At 36.4% G+C, this 22,068-nt stretch overlaps 1 protein-coding gene across 17 annotated transcripts in view; it reads left to right on the top strand.

The window, feature by feature from the left end:
- Window positions 1-22,068, top strand: part of PTPRD (protein tyrosine phosphatase receptor type D) — a 523,934-nt gene that overhangs the window by 321,425 nt on the left and 180,441 nt on the right. For all 17 annotated transcript variants that reach the window (XM_053656280.1, XM_037156783.2, XM_037156780.2 and 14 more), the window contains exons 7-10: window positions 3,326-3,595; window positions 6,531-7,112; window positions 15,814-15,947; window positions 18,823-18,967. In XM_053656280.1, the coding sequence (XP_053512255.1) occupies window positions 3,326-3,595; window positions 6,531-7,112; window positions 15,814-15,947; window positions 18,823-18,967 (1,131 nt within the window). The remainder of the gene's footprint in view (window positions 1-3,325; window positions 3,596-6,530; window positions 7,113-15,813; window positions 15,948-18,822; window positions 18,968-22,068) is intronic.

The raw sequence follows: 22,068 nt of genomic DNA, 5'->3' as shown, positions 1-22,068 counted from the left end.
CAGCACCTGTGTTATTATGTCAGGATTTAACAGGCTGAGTTGCTACTATTTACAATAGCTGAAGCATTTTAGTGAAGAGAGAATTAACAAGTGTAAATATACCGTTTAAAAACTTTGACCACTTTCCAATAAAATCTCTCCCGAGGTTTGAAGTTTGTAAGTATCTGTGCATTTTTACATCTTGGTTTCTGTTTTTACTGCATTAAACTGTGCTCGGCATTCGTTTGAGGTTTCCTCCTCCTTTTCCTCTTTTTCTGTTGCCGTTTCTCTCCTCCTTCCCTTTTCAACCCTGAAATCACTGCTTGGTGTGCTGCTAATCAATTCCCCGCACAACTCCCAGCGTAAAGGTGTTTGTGTCCTCAGAACCTCTGCTGTGGAGCTGCCAGGATAAAGCTGCTAACTCGAAAAGGAGAAAAAGGTGCTACATGCAAATAGCACGGTCACATTCTCCACCTTCTTTTTACGCATTCATATTTATAAACACACGTTATTATGTATGTGCATATGTATATATGAATATACATACAAACTTTTTTTTAATTACTGACTTTCTCAAAAGTTTAGTCTTTTGATTGACATGGCACACTGATTATATTTTCATTAAATATTACTTGTTTGGGGGACAAGAATGAATGAGCATACCTTCATATTTTCTTATAAGAAATAGAAATGACTAAATTTTGAGCTTATGAATGGCTGTGCTTTTCATTTCAACTACAGAGAAGTATTTCTTCTCCCCTGGAGTTTCCAAAGCTGCTTCCTGTAGTTTTGGTTTTGGGGTTTTTTTTTTTCTCCAGTAAAAATGCTTTTATCCCAGGTCCACGTGTCTGTGAATAACCACAAGAGGCATGGGCGGGGGTGGGAATAGATAAAAGACTGAGAAGGCTTTAAGTTATAATAGGATGAGTTGCCTTAGGAAGGTATCTAGCTTGATTTTGAAATTTTTGTTTGAGATAATGTTGTTTTTGTGGGGTTGTTTTTTTCTCCTGTGGCTCTCTGGCGTCTGGGGTGGGAGAGTATGAAGAAAACCATTTCTTCTCCAAATTCTCTGAGAGCCCCTTGAACCTTTTCCTCACAGTGGCGACCTCCTTTGCTGCATGAGGCATGTGTACTTTCTTCGATGGAAAAATTTCAAAATGATGCTAGCTATTGATTCTAATACCATGTTAGCCTGTTGAGGTATTGCTAACTTTTTAGCCTAGGTAGGAAGGATTAACTAGAGCAAATAAAAATGTTCAAGTAGCAGTTGAAAGCCTTGATATGGCCTTTTTACTCTCTCTGTGTTTCCCTTGTTTTTCTCCTTTCCTCATTTCATTGTGTTCTGCATCAAACCCCCTACATCCCTCAGAGCTGCGAGAAGGTTGGTGTGTTTTTTACTTTTTACCCACCTTACAAAACTATTAATTAAACCAATAACAAAGAATACAAATGAAATGAATGTAGCTGCATTGTGGTCTTCTTTTGGTTAATGGTATGTTTCAGCAGAGAATGCCGTTTGTGGCTTCCAGTGCTTGCTGGTGGTTTCTAACTGCAGTGCATGATGGGGGAGGATGTCCCAGGGTGCATGGTAACGGGTCACACTTCACTCTCTCAGGTCCCACGAACTTGGTCAGTGTTCCTGCTTTCCTTCCTGCTCCACTCCTCCCAACCCCCACCCCACCTTTAATTTCTGTCTCCAAGGATGCCTGCTGCCCACAGAATGACTCTTTGCAGTTGTTCCCCTAATCCCAAGCATGAAGACTAAACTGTCCTCCGTTTTTCTTGACATGCTCTTTGACACCTCAGAGTCTCCACCGGCTCCTGCTTGCTCTGTGTAACCTGTGAATTGGCTGCAGGAGGCATGCTTAGCTCTCTTGTTACTTCTCCTACTCCTGTCATTCACCTGTGAGGCCATCGCAGTGAGCCCTCTCCATACAACGGAGGTTTCGCTCAATCTTAAGTGCAGCCAAAAAGTTGACAGAATTATTTACTCATTACTTTCTTGGGGTTATGAGGTTGTTTTTTTATTACTTGATTTATGATTTTAAAAACATCACTTTCTTATCTGTATTTAAGCTATGCTCCTAATGATTACTTCTTGATCTAAAATACTTCTGGTGTAAGCTATTGCCAGTCAAAGCCCAAGATGAAACCTGTGTCTCTGACCCTCTCCTTGCACTATGTACTTAAACTTGACACATTAACGTGCAGATTATCTGAAGCAGGAACACTGAACTGTAATTGCTTGGTAATTTTTTTGTGTCATGGTGTTTTAATATGACCTCTTTTTGTAATGTCATGTGCCACACTGTGTTAGGCGCAGTGTCTCTCTATTTGAATGTAGGCATAAAAAGCCTGTTACCACGTTTTGTCATCATCGTCTGTGTTCTCTTACCTTCTGTATGAACTGAATGGAATCCTGAATGTCAAACACCCAGCTCCCGTTCTAAATTGGCAATCCTGACCTTTGACAACCTAGCTTAACCTAATATCTTCCTACTTACACCCTCTCATCCCCTAAATTCCCGTCTCAATCACAGTACTTTACATCCTGCCTTTGTGTTTAGTCCTATTACCCTGTTACTTCTGCTGTCACCGTTGTCTTGGATTCCAGACGTTGTCCCAGAGTCCTAAGCACGGGCCTCGAGACGTCATCCTGTGCATGCCCTGCATGACCCAGTTTGGTACCTTTACTGGCCTCGGCTCTGTTTCCTCTTCCGTGACCGTGATTGATACGTATGCATATTTCTGTGTTGGGTCCAGTGTCAGTGTGAGGTCCGGAGGCTGCATCTTCTCTGAGTCTGAAAGCACATCAGTTGTACTTCCACTGTCCTCTTGATGGTGTTTTCCGGGGCTTGGATGTAACAGGGTGGTTCCACACGTACATCACAGCAACTGGAAGTACACAACGTGGCAGTTGGTTTTCGATATCTGACTTAAACCAGCTGGTGACCTTCCAGTCCCCTCTTTCACATATACATGAATGCATAGAATCATTGTTTCATTTTATATGCATGTATGTATATGTTTTGTGTTTATCTTATGCATGACATTTGTGTCTTTTAGTTTGTAGATAGTTTCTTTGTGGGGCCCTTATAGGTCTGAATCAACTTTTGTATGAATGTGTCTAAGATATCAATGACCAAACTAAATAAATTTTTTGTGTGTATACACATACCATACTTGTTTGGTCTGTATTATCCACAGTTTTTCTTTGTTTTGTTTTGGACAATCCACAAATATGGTCCAGTTGTTTAATTTTGTCTGTACAGTGCATGTCATCTGTCTAACAAGCCATTTTTCTTGCCTTGTATATTTTATCATTTTCTCCTGTGTTTCGTTCCAGTTCGTCGTGTCCCACCAAGATTCTCTATCCCACCCACTCATCATGACATCATGCCAGGTGGAAGTGTTAATATCACTTGCGTGGCTGTGGGGTCACCAATGCCTTATGTGAAGTGGATGTTGGGGGCAGAAGACCTGACACCTGAAGATGATATGCCAATAGGAAGAAATGTCCTAGAACTGAATGATGTAAGACAGTCAGCAAATTACACCTGTGTTGCCATGTCAACACTGGGTGTCATCGAAGCAATAGCACAGATCACTGTCAAAGGTATGCTCAGTGGCTCATGCTTCCAGGGTCTGGATATCCTTAAGTCACCTGACTAATGCCTCTGTAAGGTCTATCCTAGCAGTTCTAAAGTGCATCTGTTCATTGTGTACTCTTTTATATGTCATAGTCTAATCAATCTGTGGTATCACATAAGATACACATATCTGTGTAGGCAGTTTCTCTCTTAAAAGTTTTCGCAGCCTAAGGAGCAGTGATCATCAAACTACTTAACAGCCGGCTAGGCCCAGGAACTGCCCCGGCACAGTGAGGAATGCCGGACAGGATCACTGTTGCGGGAGGACTGAAGGCTACAAGTTTCATAGTAATCCAGAACTTTGATAGCAGTCACATGATAGAAGAACCCTAATAACTTTTACTAAATGTCCAACACCCTGAAGACAACCAGAAAAAAAGAAAGAGTTATAATTAACATGGTTAAATAATAGATCCTTTAAAAATTTTAATGGACCCTACAATTCAAAATCAAAGTGCACGTGGATTTATATTCTTTTAGCTTTATCTTTTCATCTTGCATTGCTGAAGTGCTCAAGAAATGTGCTTTTCTTGAAATAAGTGAACTAAATATAACCAAAGTACTACATTCCACAGATATTTTTGAATCAAAGAAAGAAAAAAGTGAGTGTGTGAAGGGTATTGTTTTTACCCAGTGTTTATAGATTTCTAAAACACTTTTGCAAAATGGGTCAGACTGAGGATGACTTGAAGTTTCTACAGATATCTGGAACTACTGTAAAATAAACCCAAATTATCTTCCCTTTCTAGGAAGTTTGATTCTAAGAAATGCAAAACACATTGTTATTGTTGGTGCTGTATTTCCAGCCAAGTATATGTATTAAATATATGCCTTATAAAATCAAAATCAATCAGGTGGTAAGAGAACAAAGGTACACACCATTGGTAACATTTAACCATTTAAAATGGTAACATTATATTGCATATTCTTAACTGTATTAAACATACTTATCCATACATAACAAACACAAAATTCATACTGTACAATAAAATGTGACTTAGCAATATTTTTACTTGCCTTAAAAATTCAGACATCTAGGGAAAATATGGATTACCCACTTCCTTGAAAAATGACAGCCCACATTGTTTAAACAAATGTCTTTTTTTATTGTTTTTTAGTAAAATCTCAGCCAAGTAGTATTGTTTTGTCCTTCTTAGAGTGATGTGCAAATAGTGAACCATAATAAACATTTCAGCTTTAAATATTTGAAGGTTTACTGGAAGCCTTCAGAAATCAAAAGCAGGAGTCACATTAAACTAATACCTTATTCAACTTTGTGTCTTTATTGTCCTGGCTTTTGAAGGTAGGGAAATCCCTACCTTCTTTGCCCCAAAAGTAAATAAAACATAAGGGTCAATCTGGAAGGCAAAAAGTGAACCAATACAAAAATAGCAGCTTGAAGAGAGGAGAACGAGTACTGACTCATTTATTCAGTAGGTCATTTAACAGTAAACGAAAAACCTGCTCCCCACTAGGCAGTCTTCTAGGTATGGAGGATCCGGCAGTTACCAAGCACAAGTGTGCTGCTCTTGAGAAGCTGTCATTCTAGGGAGTACTGTACATTTTGCCTTTATATCAACAAGGAAAAAGGGGTACTAAAGTGCCAGTTTGTGAGTGTTACCTTGTGAGGTGTCTCCGAAAAGTCGGTGGTGTATTCTCCCCCGATGACTCTGCCTTTGAGAGTTGTTGTCCAGACAAAGGCAGGTAAATGTGAGGCCACCAGTGCAGATGGTTTGTATTCTCAATTTGTAGTATTTTGAGTTGTATTCTTCTGCTGAAAGGAAAAAAATGGATCTCTGAAAGATGGATTTAATTACAAATATTTTAATTCAGGTATTACTGGTGGTGAATATAGAATACATACTATTACAATAATGCTTTATTTTTACTGAATTTATTGGGGTGACATTGGCTAATAAAATTGTGTAGGTTTCGGGTGTACAGTTCTATAACACATCATCTGTATATTGCATTGTGTGTTTCCCACCCCAAGTCAAGTTTCCTTCCATCACCTTTTATCTCCATTTACCCTCTTCTTACTCTTCCCACTCTCCTTTCTCTCTGATAACTATGATACTGTTGTCTGAGATTTTTTCTGTTTAATTCCTTTATCTTTTCTTATAATAATATTTTTAAAAGTGATTTGTGAATATGTTTTAGTTTAGATTCTTCAGCATTTTTTAATATAAACTAAAAACATGAATTTGAAATTAACTCAGAATTACTATTCTTATTTCAATATCTTGGTTAGATATTTATGAGAAAATTATAATAGTGTTACCTCTTACAACTGGAAAACAATATGGATATCCTTCTTCCATAACAATTTAATACCAAATCAATGTATTCTAAAATGCATTCAATATATTATTTTCAACATTTATTGGTATTTAGTTATTTATATCTTCAAGCAAGTGGCTAATTGGCCAAGCTTATAATAATGGTAATAATTGCAAATAATATTTTTGAGGGTACCAGATACATGCTAAGAGCATTACTGGATTAGGTCATTAATCATCAGAGCAAACTCATGAAATGGAGTTACCCAACTGTACAGTTCCAATCATACAGTTCATCTTATTTTTCACACCAGAAAACTAAAGCAGAGAGAGGGAAGGCAGCACATTCAGAATCACATAGCTAATAAGGGGTGGATTTGTGTACCAGCCCCAAAGTACAAAGCTATGATGCCCTTCTAGTGAAATGAGATTTGTCAAGTACGCCAGTCTTAGTCTTAGTATACTTCCCTGACCACTTAGAACACAGTCCTTTGCTAGAATTTCATCTAATGTACAGTAGATACGTGATTCTGTCACGTCAGTAGTAGAGCTTATGGATTCTTAAAATGTCTTCGAGATGATGGGTAGCAACTATCTTTATTTCTCCCCCTGCCCCACCAAGCCTTACCCAAGCCTCCAGGAACTCCTGTGGTGACCGAGAGCACCGCCACGAGCATCACCCTGACCTGGGACTCTGGGAACCCCGAGCCTGTCTCTTACTACATCATTCAGCATAAACCTAAAAATTCTGAGGAACCTTACAAAGAAATTGATGGGGTAGCGACCACACGCTACAGTGTCGCTGGACTAAGTCCCTACTCAGATTATGAATTCAGGGTTGTCGCCGTCAATAACATTGGGCGTGGGCCTCCCAGTGAGCCCGTGCTAACGCAGACCTCAGAGCAAGCGCCATCCAGCGCCCCACGGGACGTCCAAGCGCGGATGCTGAGTTCAACCACCATTCTGGTGCAGTGGAAGGAACCCGAGGAGCCGAATGGACAGATCCAAGGTTACAGAGTTTATTATACGATGGATCCCACTCAGCATGTCAACAACTGGATGAAACACAATGTAGCTGACAGCCAGATCACTACTATTGGCAACTTAGTGCCCCAGAAAACGTATTCTGTCAAAGTCCTGGCTTTTACCTCAATTGGAGATGGTCCTCTTTCCAGTGACATACAAGTGATCACTCAGACAGGAGGTAAGTCTAGGTGTGGTTGGGGAGCAGGGCAGGAGGGAGGAGTTGACGCTAACAGGTGGGGAAAAAAGAACAAAGACGTTATACATTTTAATTTTTGACACTTAGAGTTTCTAAGTGAGGGGTTCAGGTAAGGCATCTGGAAAGGAAATAGGTGTGGACACGTGAGAGACTAAATAATCGTGTAAGGAGAGGTATGATGCATATAACATCCTGTCCTTGTCATTGGTACCCAAATGACTTGAAGACTTTCCTGTATGACATGGATGAATGCATCCCCCATGCAGCATTTTGAAAACAAAAGAACCATTCTTGTTTCTATGCTGAGAGAATAGTGTCAACAACTATTTAATTTATGAAAGATTAGATAGTTCAAAAAGTTGAAAATAAAACTATCTGTCAATGCCTTGGATATTTAAATGGATTATATTCACCAGGAAGCTGCCTGATCAAAAATAAATATTCTCTTAATGTATTTTTGATTTTTTTTGTATGGCCTCAGGGCTGAAGGAAGACAGGTACCAAGGTCAAATGCTAGGGTGTGGTTCATTCATTTTACTGGGCATTAGAGCAGCTGCCAAACTATTTTATGAAGAAGTTGGCACTGCTAGTGGTTTTCTTTTTGTAAGTGGTTTTATTTTTATTTGTTTTACAAATCAAACCTCTCTGCTGTTTGATTTGAAGTGATCCACTTTGACTTGGCTTAGGAATATAACATAGCAGCTTTCTTCTACGGTTTACTTTTGAGTGTGAGAGCTGTTCATTCCACCGCCTTGTAGCCTTGGCTCCTCTGAAATTTGAATTACTCCAGCAGTGTCTTGGTTTGCCACTGGTTTGTGCTGATAATTTTATAAGAACCGTATTATTGGAGTTAGTATCTCTAATCTAGAGGTGTGTAATTCATTGGTAATCTTGGGCATGAATTAGTGAATTTTCTCAGGTATCAGAACTCGATTAAACTGTTCAGTCACTGACTTGTTTTCATGTCATGGGCTTTGTGAATCGTATGACTGTGTTTGCCATTTGCCTTGGCTACCAGAAACCTCAGGACATATTTACAGCCAGATGGGATGTATTGTATTTCCATACCATTACTTGGTTTTCACTGGTTTCTTCGTGGATTTGCAATTTTCTTGAATAGGATGAAAGATAATTATAAAAATAACTTTGACCGCAATGACACTAAAACCATCCATATGTTTTTCCGTACTTGGCTTTTGCAGTTCTTCTGCATGTATTTGCTGTATTAACATACAGAAAAATACTGTTGATTCATTTTAATTATTGTATGTTTCTCACTGGAAAATATAGAAATCTGTGAGTCCTGTTCTTTTCCTTGATTGAAAGTGGTCAACTGTTATGAGATTATTTTATACTGTTTTAACAGCTCCAGGACCCTTCAAAGATACAAGAAAGGACAGTATATGAGGAGACTATATCCCTATAATTCACTTTTAGATTTTTCTGATTTTTCAGCTGTCTTATTTTTGAAATCCCTGGTCTTGGAGTAATATAATCAGGGATTGCATCCTGTCTAAGATTTTGAACCTTGGAGAAGTTACTTCATCTCTCTGGACTTCAGTTTTCTCGTGTAAAATGATAGCCACCCCATAGAGATTGGAGATTTCACTCATTTTACTGGACTGCAATAACAAAACACCATACACTGGGTGGCTTCAACTGCAGGAACTTACTGCCTCTCTGTTCTAGGGGCTGGAAGTCCGATATCACAGTGTTAGCAGAGTTGGTTCCCTGTGGGAGCCACGAGGGAAGTTCCGGCACTTGCTAGCAATCTTGCCTGTACCTTGGCTATAGAAGCATCACCCTGACCTCTGCCTACATTGGCATATGTCATTCTCTCTGGGTACATGTCTCTGTGTCCACATTTCCCCATTTATGAGGATACCAGTCATACTGGGTTAGGACCAAACTAATGAGCTGGTTTTAACTAATGAACTCTACAACAACCCTGCCTCCAAATAAGGTAACATTCTGAGGTTCTGGGGGCTAGGGATCCAGTATGAACTTTTGTGGGACACATTTAAACCCATAACAGAGCTATAGATTAAACAATAGATAGAAATAGTTTATAACTTAATAAGTAATATAAATTATCATTATAATTATAACAGCTAAAATATACTGGGCACTCTCCTGTGAATTTTGCATGTATCCTTACTACCCAGTTAGATAGGTAGGGAATTATCCCATTCGTCAATGAGTAAATTGAAGATCAAAGAAAATAAAAAGATTTAGGAACTTGCTTTGGGTCGTAAATGGCAAAGCAGAATTTAAATCTGGGTACCCTAGATACTTCTGAACACCATTATCTCTTCAATTAATAGTTTGCAAATTGATAGTTTTAATGCCTACTAGGCTTTTGTGCCCATGAGTTGTTCAATAAATGAATAGAGATAGGAAATACAGTGTAGGAAATTCATATCTTTATTTAAGGATTATATATAATTTATCTCTGCAATGCTTGAGGTGGCTATTATATTATCCCAGTACAAAAGTGTGTTAAGCTATTTATATATGAAAAAATAAGTTTATCTGAAAGAAGTAGAAGGGAATACCTTTCTTATAAAAGGTTATTATGCTCAGTCACTAAATTTGATTCTAAGTTTTCTAACCACAGATTTAAACATAGAAACCTATAATGTTTTATAACCTCTTTCTGATAACAAGAAGGTTCGACTATCTAAAAAACCAAATCATTTCTGGAAATAAATTCAACTAAATTATAAGAATCCTTGGGAGTCATGAGAATCCTTATATTCAGAACATAGAATAAGAGACAATCGTGCCTTTGTTCACGGTTTATTGAAAGATACAGAACTGATGTTTAAATAGACCTTTGTTTTTGTTTCTATATTACCAGCAGACATAAATGTAAAATAAATCATAGCTCAGTGAAGGTAAGATTATGACAGGGGAATTGAATTAATGTAGTCTAGGGACTCTGAAATTAGAAAAGTCTAGATGAATGGGTCACAAGCGTATTAGAATAGTTGTCCCCAATCTCTTTCAGACATTTTATACATTAAGGTATTTCCAAGAACCTTCCGCGATAGTCGCACTTTTAATGCTCATTGATTGAGGAGATATATGATGACATATGACTTGTGCCTGCCAAGATCAATAGGCTAAAAAAATCTTCCAAAATAGCACAATGATTTGATGGGTTCTGTAGGCTTAATTAACAAAGGCCATTGGATGTGAGTGGATAACTGCCAAACACAGTGATGTGAGATCCTGATATAATTAGTGCTGAGTTGCTCCTTTTTCTTGCTGCTGACTAGCTAATTCTTGGGATCACTGCTAGGCAAAAAACATAAACCATTATGAAATGTTCTTTTGGTCAGGTTATATAAAATTTAAAGACATGATTACTTTCACTGCAATTTTACTTCTTTATGAGAATGTACTGATTAATAATGTGTATAGATTTCTCAAGTGTGTTTTAATTTTATATACATAGACATAAAAATTTTATGTGTTCTATATCTGAAATGTATTCATTTCTTTTTGGTATTTTTAATTCTCTGATATTCACATTCCTATTCTTGTTTAAAATCAGACCTTTAGGAAACAGTGTTTAGTAACAAAGTGAGTTTTAAGAGGGAAGTTATCACTTTTGTTCTTATTTAAGATTACGTCTCAGGGTATCTATATACTTATAAAATTGCAAATGAAACTCTGATAAAGAAATGTATAAATTACATTTTAAACCTAAAGCAGTAAAATAAATGTTGTTTAACATTCATGTTAATTGGAGACATTCTAAATCTTTTAAATTTTAAAATCTTTTTTCTGCACTTTAGAAAACATATTTGACCTCTAATTCTTCTATACACTTAATAGATTCATGGGAAAAGTCTACTGATTTACATATGTGTATCTTAATAATATAGGTCTTTAGAAGGAAAAGAATTATATACATTTACTAACTGAATACTAGTGAGTGTTATCATCTTTAAATGTTTTGAGGAAGGTAATTCTACAAATTCTGGGCATTGCAAAATTGTTAAAGTGTAAAACTGCAACATTTAGAGACATTGTACTTTACATTTCCAGAACTTTAAAAAATCATCTTATTAGTGTATGTCAACAGGATGCCTATATCAGCAAACTTAAAAAAAAAAAAAAAGACTGATGTCCAATAGCCAAAATGACAAGCCCAATTTACATGGTTTCTCTAAATAGTTTTACAAATGAGTAAAGGAGCTCTAAATGTAAATACAACTGTGATAACATGTAACATTCTCTTGTCGATAGTTAATGACAATTGGGAGTAAGATTTGTGCAGGTGCTTATGTAATAAGTACTCACTTTGTCCATGATATACTGTGGTACTTACCAACCAGACTCCTTGTTTGGAATTTTGTTTTACCACCACTATAATTCTGGCAGTTGCTTTTATTGCTTTTCAATTAATTGTCAATATGCTAGATAGACATAGTTTGAAATACATACCTTATTAAAGTACTGGATATTTTGGTAATACTAGGCTTTCTCGTCTCTGGTAATGTTTCATATTTATAAATGGCTCGATGAAATGGTGGTTCAGTTATTTAACATGTGCTAACTTTTTTCTCTAGAGATGTGCCGTACATTTCGCCCTTGATCTCTTCTAATATTACTAGCATTTCAGATGACATGCAGATTTTTTCCTCATTCCTTATTTATTCTCCATTCTCTGTCTTTAGGTGGCCTTCAGATATTTTTATAGAGTATAATGGTACTACTGCTCAAATACTTTACATTTATCAATGGAATTATAATCTTATTTATGAGAGCTGATAGTTTATATTTGTATTTCTTTTGGGGCATTAAATAAGTAAACCAAGAAGAATATAATCTTGACACTACTTTACAGACTATAAGGATTTCTTACATAGAATTTTAAAGAAAAATTTGTATTTCTACTTTCATTTCCTCTTTTTACATCTAAATCCTAAATTTGGTTTATGGTCAATATTATCACATTCCCCTTTTTCATGTGGAATAATTGCCTATAAGTTTCTGGATGGGTTGTTTTTATTTGCCCATGAGTTACTCTGGACTTCAGAGTTTCCCATAAAATTTATGTTCAGGTAATTGGTGAGGGAAATGCTACAACACAGAAAAGCTCTTAAGTAAAATAAAGTAGACACAGACACACACAAAGTGAATGCTAGTAAGTTTGAGGTATGAAGACTGTGACAGCATTAAAACATGTTACACATATATGTGTTTGTGCAGCGGGCAGAAAACACAACTACTAACATTTTGTAATAGAATCTCAGGAGCCATGGTATTTGGTATAGAAATCCAGTGGTCAGATGATGAAGTGTCCCCGTGTCTCCAAACAGAGAAAATAAAGACAGTGTGCAGTCCCCTGAAGTGTTTTTTCATATACATACGTGATCATCATTAGGGCACGTATGTTTGGGGATCATAAAAATAAACCCATTAATTTCACAGCTCTTTTCCTTTGATGCCTCAGCTTTATTGTTGTTGCTTCCACTAGGACTAAAGAACCCTGAGGAAACAGTAGCTATCGGCGAACTCTCAGTCCCCAGGAAAGTCTGACTGGCAGCATCCTAAGGCTTTCGTGAGCACAGACCCTGATATCATGTAAAGAGCTTTTAAAACACCCATCCACGTGCTGGATTCCATCTGTAGGCACAGTTAGCCCCATACAGTATTTTTTCAAATAATTTCAATCAATTTAATTAATTTCCAATGGTCAGAAATGGGAAAATTTTACCTAGCAGGTATATCATCAACTTGTGTTGAAAAAAATCAGAAGCTCGGGCAAGACCAGGCCCATGTTCCAGAGGCAGCGCTGTCCTGGTGCTGGGCCTCACCGGCTCCCTCAGGCGGGCCCTGCTGGGCACACTCCTTGGTCCCAGGCCCCACGTGGCCTCAGCACTCATTCATCTCAGTGGCCTGCCTGACACCTCTAGATATTGGTGTTTCTACCACCAGTTTAAAATCTACTAAATTAGATTACCCTCTAAATTATTTCAAAAGAGGGAAGCCGTGGAAGCAGAGGATGAGGTTCCCTTAAGTATTAGTGTAAGAGACTTTCCATTAAATCACCTGGCCACGACTTTGTTCAAGAATAAAAAAGACAGTACACCCTCCAAGACTTGGATGTGCCCATCTGACTCATTAGTTAGAAGGAGTGGGCTCCTAATAGAACCAAACAGCATTAGAGAATTAGATGCAGTTTGTGTCACTAAACAAGGATAAAATATGGAGGCCTACTGGGAATTTGTTCAAGACAAATTAAAAGGTAGAAAGTAAACAGTTTAAGTAAGAAAAACTTAATTAGATTTCCAAGATGTTTTCAATCAGTGTCACTTAATTTATTATTAGAATCAGGCAGGGAGGAAATACGTCACAAGCAGTTATTATCCTGAGAGCTGCCCTTCAACACTCTGTGTGTTTTAAATTCTTGACGATACTGGCTGTATTCTGGTTTGGTTTAAATCATGAGTTATCCCAGGCTTTCTTCTTCCCCAGACCTGTGGAAGTATGGGGAAAGAAAAAAGGGAATAACACTAGAGAAAATAAGTGATTGTACACGTATGCGTGTGGTGTGTGTCTTTCTGTGTGTAGTTTTAGCCCATTGTGTGAATATTAGAATCCAATCATAATTTCCCCATCTGTCTAATAGTTCTTGGCCTCCACTGTTGCTGCTGCCAGCGTTTTGGATATTTCTCTCTTAGGAGTAATGCATTTGCTATCTGTTTTCCTGTTTGCCTGTTTGCTTTTTATTTCCCTCTGTTGCTCCTTCTCTTGCTCTTGATCTTTCATCTTCTTTTGTCTCAGTCCGAATGATTGTCTTAGGTCACCCACTGGGCAGGTCCTTTAAAAAAGACACACGCTGCTACCCTGTTCAGAAAGTACATTCCCAGAGGCATCAAATTAATGAGTATCTCAAGGCCTGTGATACAAAAAGGGAGAAAAGATGATGAATGGAATTAGAAATCGGAAGCCTTAAGTCCAAATATGCGCACACATGCGTGTGCACACGCACACAGACGCACAGGTTAGCAGCAGACTGGAATAAGGTGGTGATTAGGGACCTTAGGAACCGCTCTGCTAGATCCTTTTAGACTTTAATTTCTCTCTAAACAAAGGCAGTTTTTAAATCAGACTGCAGAGACACGATTGCAAGAAGAAAGAATATCTTTCCAAAGATCTTCTTTCTTATGAAAATGATGATGCAAGTATTATTTAATAACTTGAATTTATACATCAGCTACAAATTACATTATTTTACATGTTTTTGAATGTTTATGCTCATTTGCCAAAAATGCGTTAAACTTCTTTTTCGTCTGTTATGAAGTACAAATCAATGTGCTTGATTTTCTTTATTAAATAAACACTAAATTTTCATGTGAATTTGTAGAAGTATGGACATCTGTTTAGCCTTAGCACTTTGAAACATGCCACAATATCCAATATCGGAGTAATAATCAAATTGGGGTGTTTTTTATGGTCAAAAATTTTCATGGCCATCAAAGCATGGCTACCGACCAATGAGAGCAGACATTGTCCAAGAACAGTGTAAGGTTAGGTGTGCCAGCGATGCCCTGCAGTGTGTTAGCCGTGTATAATAGATGGAGGGCCTGTGGGAATCGGGTGTGAACTTGGACATCGGGTCAGTCAGCTTACTGTAATACAGCATTTGAGTGAAGCGTTCTCAAATGTGATGTACAGCCCTTTCAAATGGTCTATTGCCTGAGTGATATGACTACTATGAGAAGTATAGATTCTGTTTATTATATTAAATTAGTGTATTTTTATAAGTATTCTATAAACTTTTAAGTTTGTATAGTAATTTAGCTCCCTCTTAGCCTGGACAGTATTAAGTTTAATATTGGATTTAGTGTACTGAGTCATTTGAAGTTATTGAGGGATTAGAAGCAATTATTTATAAGTGATAGTTTTTCTCCTTTCATTTTGAAACAATTTCTTAAAATGTAGGTTGGTAAGAAAAATTGCTAAGTGATTCTGGTAGCCTAGAGGTGTGTTAACGTTGAAAGTTAAATGTAGTGCTAGAGAATAAATTCCCACTTAGTTTCAAAATATCAATAACTTTTATGTATTTAGCACTCATCATGATTTAGGCAATATTAATTACAAAGTGCACTATATAAATCATCTCACTGATTATGTACAGTGTTATGAAGTAAATAATTTTATTATATGCAAAAGTTAATTCAGAGACTAATATATTCTACAGGGTCTGGCAGAAGTAAGGCCTGCTTGAGCATGGTTGATAGGGTAATAATATGGGTGTAATAATTTACAGTTTTAATTTGAATATTGCACCTAAAATGTTATATGGTGTGCTGGAGTGTGGTTTTGTTACAGAAGTACATGCTTATGGTTTTGTAATAAAGGATTTTGAATAAAAAGGGGCATTATTTGTGCTGGACCCTGTATATTTGCTCATTCTTCATCTTGTATAAATATCCTACCATTCAAGGACAAGGATAGTATTCATAATATCGACCTTGTTCCTTGAAGGAGGAAAATGGACTTTATATACACAAGTTTATCTGGACATTGTTAAAAAAAAGATCTAGCACTCCATTAAGCTGATACATGTGGACGTGTTTTGAAAGGTTTAAACAGATGCACTAATGAAAGAACTTGTGAACATTTATGGTGATGGTAAGCTCCTTTTCCTCCCTGTTTTTAGTGCCAGGGCAGCCACTAAACTTCAAAGCAGAACCTGAGTCTGAAACGAGTATTTTGCTCTCTTGGACACCTCCGCGTTCAGACACCATTGCCAACTATGAACTGGTCTACAAAGATGGGGAGCATGGAGAGGAGGTAGGACCACATTCCTCACCTTTGGGATTAGTCACTGCCCTGGGGCACTGCTCTGCTTTTGTGGACTTACTCAGGTTCTGTACAAAGCCAGGTATCTATTGAGGACCTTGGTAGAAAAGATTTATGCGTCAAGAAACACTTGACCAAAAGAGTGGAAAGGGTATCTGGAGACTTGCTGGGGAAGGGGGCAAACAAAACAGGTATTGCCCTATTGGAACTATTTTCTACTTAAGTTTCTAAATTATTTATGAATGTAGCAGGTTATAAAATATTTAATATACCCCATGAAAGTTGAGGACTTTTTTCTTCTTCCATATTCAAGCTTCAGGATTTTGAGTAGAACTTGTTCAAACTGGTTTTACAGAAAGATACCTCAAAGCAAATGTTTATTTGTATGCCAAAATTATGATATGAATGTGATTATATATAGTTTGAGCCCTGGCTGGTGTGTCTCACTGGATTGAGCATGGACCTGTGAACCAAATGGTAGCCAGTTCAATTCCCAGTCAGCGCACATGCCCAGGTTGCAGGCCAGGTCCCCAGTGAGAGGCATGCGAAAGACAACCACACATTGATGTTTCTCTCCCTCCCTTCCTCTCTGTCTAAAAATAAATATAAAATCTTTTAAAATATTAAAAAAATAAATTTTGAGTATGTTATGCAAATAAAATAACAGTAGATTGCAGAAGGCTGGAAATTATTGATAATCACTGAAAAGAAGCAAAACTCAGAATAACTAATAAATACATTAATAGGCAGTGTTCTGAGGGTTTCCCATCTACTCATTTAATCCATACAACAGTGCTTTTGATTGGACCACCTCTGTTATTAATATACTTCACACGTCCCAAAAGGGAAGCACATACAAAAAGTTAAAAAATTAGCCCAAAGTCTCATTCTACTGAATAGCAGAACTAGAATTTGATTTGAGGCAGTCCGTTTCAGAATCTGTGTTCTTAACCATTAGGGTACACCGTCTCTGGAGTGCACTTTAAATAGTTTACAGAAATCAGTTATTAAGATATACCTAGCATCTTCAGAAAGGGAATATATTATAATAATGATTATGTTTATTATAAATTCTAGTAGGGAACACTTGGACAAAATGTTAGTAAAACTATATGTGAAAACTCAATCCATACAAGCCATTCATTTTATGTTACTTTTTAGCATTCTTCATCTTAAAAAAAAATCTTCACAAAGCATAAACTGCCCCTGGGATCTAACAAGAAATTCTTTTTTAAAATACTCACATACTAAATGAAGTGTTATCAGCTACCTTGTGCAATAGTAAATTAATTTTTCTGTAAACTTCTCTTTTGTTACTTCTGCTCGAATAGAGGAGGATCTCCAAAGGCCAGTTTCCAAATGCAGTGCTTTTAGATTTTGCTGACTGAGCCCATATAAATTAATCAGTTAAAAAGCTGTGTAATTTAAATACTGATGTAACTTAAGGTTCTCATATTACATCTATTTGTGTTTTTAGTAAGATATAAACCAGCATTATTTTAAGTCCTTACCACCACCCCACTAAGAAACAAATAGGGTAAAATCAGCAAAGAGGGGGCAGCTTTTTTGAGACTGCTGTGGGTACTGGAACGTTGGCACACCTCCTCTGCTTTCCAGTTGTTTTTTCGGAAATACCTTTTTCTTGTTATTTGGTAAATCTAAAATTTTTAAAAGCTTTTGTAGTTTCAAGGCAGAACAACCTAGGGATGTTTTCTCTGGTTTTATTTTTTGAATTATTCTTGACTGATTTCTGCTGTGTGAACAGCAAGCAATATTTGATAAAAAGCCTACGATTATTTATGCCATATCAGATTATATATTAGCATGTATTTTAAGATTTACTAGAGGCTAATTGTTCAATCTGTGATTGATTTACAATAAACAGCTATATTTTTGCTAAAATACAAAGGCACATTTCAAGCATGAAAAGTAACTTTAACATTTGATTAAAGAAACTTTATTTCAGCCCTGGATGGTGTAGCTCAGTGGATTGAGTTCTGGCCTGCGAACCAGATAACCGGGTTTGATTCCCAGTCAGGGCACATGCCTGGGTTGCAGGCTGGTTCCCTGCAGGCCAGTTCCCAGCAGGGAACCCACAAAGGCAACCATACATTGATGTTTCTCTCCCTCTCTCCTTCCCTTGCCCTCTAAAGATAAACAAATAAAATCTTAAAAAAAAATTTAAAAAAAAAAGAAACTTTATTTCAGAAGTCCTTTATGATGCTAAAAGTTATAGAAAAGTTTGATTATTTTTGTAGCTGTCAACTCTATATTCCCAAGGGGAAAAATTTATAAACTTATTTTAAACCAACCTAGGCTTCATTAAATTATCCAGCTTTTTTTAGTAACTAAGATCTGATTTTTATTCCATCAGACCTTGGCAGTTTTAGTTCTTTCATAGTGACCTAAGATAAACTGTGTACCAGTTTTTGTTACTGCTTTTGGCCATGTTTTCTTTGTCCCCATTTAAATTGCAGATCACAGGCCATGAGCTTGAAATCTCTTCAACTGAAATTGCACGTGTTGGGCACAGTTTCTATTGTGGGTCCTGTCACAGCAGAACCCGTGCCTTTTTTTTGGGGGGGGACACCTCTGGGGGTGATGGCCTCTCAATCTCCCTTTTATCCAATGCATTTGGATGCTGTGTCATCATGAGAAAGATCACTGGCCACCCGTAGTCCAATTGCCTTATTCATTGTAGAAACTTGCCTTTTAAATGCCATTTTCATTATATAATTCCTCTGGTAGTGTCCTTGATATTCTATAGGTTCTGTGTGTGACTTTTTTGATGACAGGCATTGTGATAAAAAAAATACTTGCCCAAACCTTAATGAAGATGACCAAGTTCTCTTGTTACTTACCACAGCAACGAATTACCATTGAGCCAGGGGCATCTTACAGACTGCAAGGGCTGAAACCAAACAGCTTGTACTACTTTCGTCTGGCTGCACGCTCTCCTCAAGGCTTGGGTGCTTCTACAACGGAAATATCAGCTAGAACCATGCAGTCAAGTAGGTGTCTCTCTTTGCTTACTTTCTGCCCTTTTTTTTACTAGGAGGTGTTGCCGGAGATTATCCCTATCAGCAAACAGAGCTGCTACTTAATATTCTTAATAGTCAGCAGTCTCTGTGCTAGCCAATGTCCAACTCTAAGGATTAGAGTACAACTGTGACCTGTGTTGTTTTCAAACTTGGTCCAAGTAGCAGATTATTTTCTCCCACTTTCTAAATTGAAAGACCTTCAGAGAGATTGAGATGAGAAAAATGGGTGAAAGGAGGTAAATCAAGCCCCATTTAATGAATTACAAGGCTCTAAAGCAAAATTCAGGTTGAGAGCACTGCGTAACAATCAGAGGAAGGCTTTAGCAAAGAGTCAGTGAAAGACCAAACTGTTATCTTTTGTGAGCACACAGGTTTTAAGTTTGCTGACAAATAACACTTTAATTCATGTATTTGTTCCCACTCAGAGAAAAGCTCAGCTCTTGTGATTACTTTGTTATTAACTCTGCTAGGAGTTCCAAAAGTTTGGAACATTCACAGCAAATCTGTATTTGAAAAAATTTAGGAACAATGGAATAATCACAAGTACATTTGCAATCCTAAATTTTATTTTGTTTCCTCAGGTTCAATATCTTTTTGGAACTGTTGCTATAAAGAATAGTTGTCTTTATCACAATGGGGGTTCATTGTGTCCAAGGAAGATTTTTAAGATTGTTTTTTTTGTAAAGGCTAATATGGGAGATTGTTTTTGATGGAAAGTTTGGTGGCTTATAATACTATTTGATCTTTATTCATGTTTTTATAATTAGTCTATTAAACAGCCATTTGCTTTAAGTTGAATAGTTTTATGGAGTTATTTCCTTAATTTTTTATATTTTATAAGTGATTTTGATGTCATGCAATAGAGCTGTATAATAGAAATGCATTAAATTTTGTAAAGAGAATGCTATAGTGATCTAATTTTTAGAACTGTCAACAAGCATAATACTTATATATTTTAAAAGATGAATTTTCTTCCATAGAAGCAAGCCTTTATATTTTATTCTTCTATAGGTACTTGACATCTTTCAGGGTTTTTGATAATAAAAAATCATTTTCCTCTATTTTCTCAAAACATAGTTATTCATATGAAAAGTATTAGGTTCTTGTGCTTAATCCATTAGTGATTATAGCTTATTCCCATAAAATTGTCCTTTTCAAACCTCAAGTATATAAATGCAGTTTGTATGTCTGCTTTGAATTCCAGTCAAGCTAGTAGGTCATATTGTAGAAGATCATTCTTAAAACCAGATATTTAACCAAAGGAATGTGACATGCTTTAATATTACATTTTGCATGGTTTACAAACTTGACTTTTTTGCATATGTATATACATATGTACTTACATAGAGACAGAATGAACTTTTCATAAGCACACCAAAAGCTTATCTTTTCTTTATTTATTAAAATAGAAGTTTCAAATGGTGTTGAACATATTCAAAGAATAGAAGGACCGAGAGTAGCAATGTCATACAAACCAAATCAGTTTTATAGAAAGAATTACAAATGAGTCCTAGCTGTTTTATGAATAACTCAATTTGTTATGAATAATGATGATGCATTTAAAATAATTTTATAATTTGAAATATAAAAAGAGCCTGTAGTCAGAATCAATAAAAATGATATTCTAGTGATTTTACAAATCTTATTTCAAATTTATGAGGCTTTCAATGAGAATTTACTTTTTGTTAGTAAAAGAGAGCTTTTTGTTTTGATTGACCTAATGAAAAACACAAAACATGTAAAGACTGATAATAGTCTGAACAGTCTCATAAACCAGGCACTACATAATATAAAGATCCCCAAAGTCAAACTACATATTCAAATACAAAAAATTAGAAATGATGTACTCATGGTATAATATATATTGCCTTAAAAATATATATGTATTATGTATGTTTTATCCCATTTGTTTGTTTTTTTAGGAACGTGTATTATTAACTTTAAAAATAATTTATGATAATACTGCACTGGTCTTTATTGCTTTTTAATTTTTTTCAAATAGTGATATGTTTGATTGAGTTAATCAAAAATAATTGCTCAGAAGGTGACCAGTTTACTTTGGAAAGGGCAATAGGAAAGCTTATCTTTGAACTCTTTTGTCAACACTATTTTATATGAATAATTATATAGGAAATGAAAGGAATGGTGTACAAAATGAAAGGAAGATGGTTCTCAGGATTTTTAAACCTTTTTAAAATGGCTATGTTACATTTTGTAAGCGATAGATCATTATTATTGATTTTACCAAAATTTGCTGGTGGGATCTAATTCTTCACTAGCAATGGTGTCTCAAGAAGAGTTATAATTTTTTTTAAAAGCTGAAAGCTGATGTAGGGTAAGTACAAGTTACAGTCAGAACCAACAAGCCTGACATTGCTCTCGGTAGGTAAATCTCGGGCTATGCCTTTTCACCCTTTACTGATTCTGCATGCTGGCTCTCTGTGGGGTATGGTCAGTGTTCAGTTAATGCTTTTCATTAAAGCTGGTCAGGCACAGTCATTTTTTCAGATAGTCAAAGGGAACCCCTTTATGTTTGTTGGTTTTTTATTTGTTTTCTTTTAAAGAAATGGAATTGGCAGAAGGATATCTAGTAGTTATTGCAGGTTTTCACACTTAAGGCTGCTTTCACAACTGAATGCTGTGTATGAATCGCCCTCCTTCTAGAATGTAGAAATGAAAGCTTGAAACAGCATCTGTGAAGCCTCATCAAGCTGCTCATGTAGTAAATCTTGCGGCATTTGCAGCTTTTTTGGAGTTGGATAGTCTGTATGGTAGGGCTGGGGAATACCGAGAGATTGGTTTAGAAGAAGAATTTAAATTGCAGGTAGGTAACTCTATCGGAGGCTTTCTCATCTCAAGGTTTCATGTTCACATACTCCCCCCACCCATTATTTAACATTTATTTTGGGTCATTTATTCATTTTTTTTGGTTGATTCATATTACTAAGCCAAGGTATATAATTTATCTTTAAAACTTTATTTTGAATTTCAAAGCCTTATTTTCATTTTGTTGCCCTTAATGTTCGTTTATTTATTTTTGCCTTTTCTTTTGTTTTATCATTTTTTTTCCA

Source organism: Artibeus jamaicensis, unplaced genomic scaffold (assembly GCF_021234435.1).
Source record: "Artibeus jamaicensis isolate MK-2021 breed Jamaican fruit bat unplaced genomic scaffold, CSHL_Jam_final scaffold_1964, whole genome shotgun sequence".
Taxonomy (NCBI): Eukaryota; Metazoa; Chordata; class Mammalia; order Chiroptera; family Phyllostomidae; genus Artibeus; species Artibeus jamaicensis.
The sequence above is the reverse complement of the archived record's forward strand: the minus strand, read 5'-3'. Positions and strand labels throughout refer to the sequence as shown.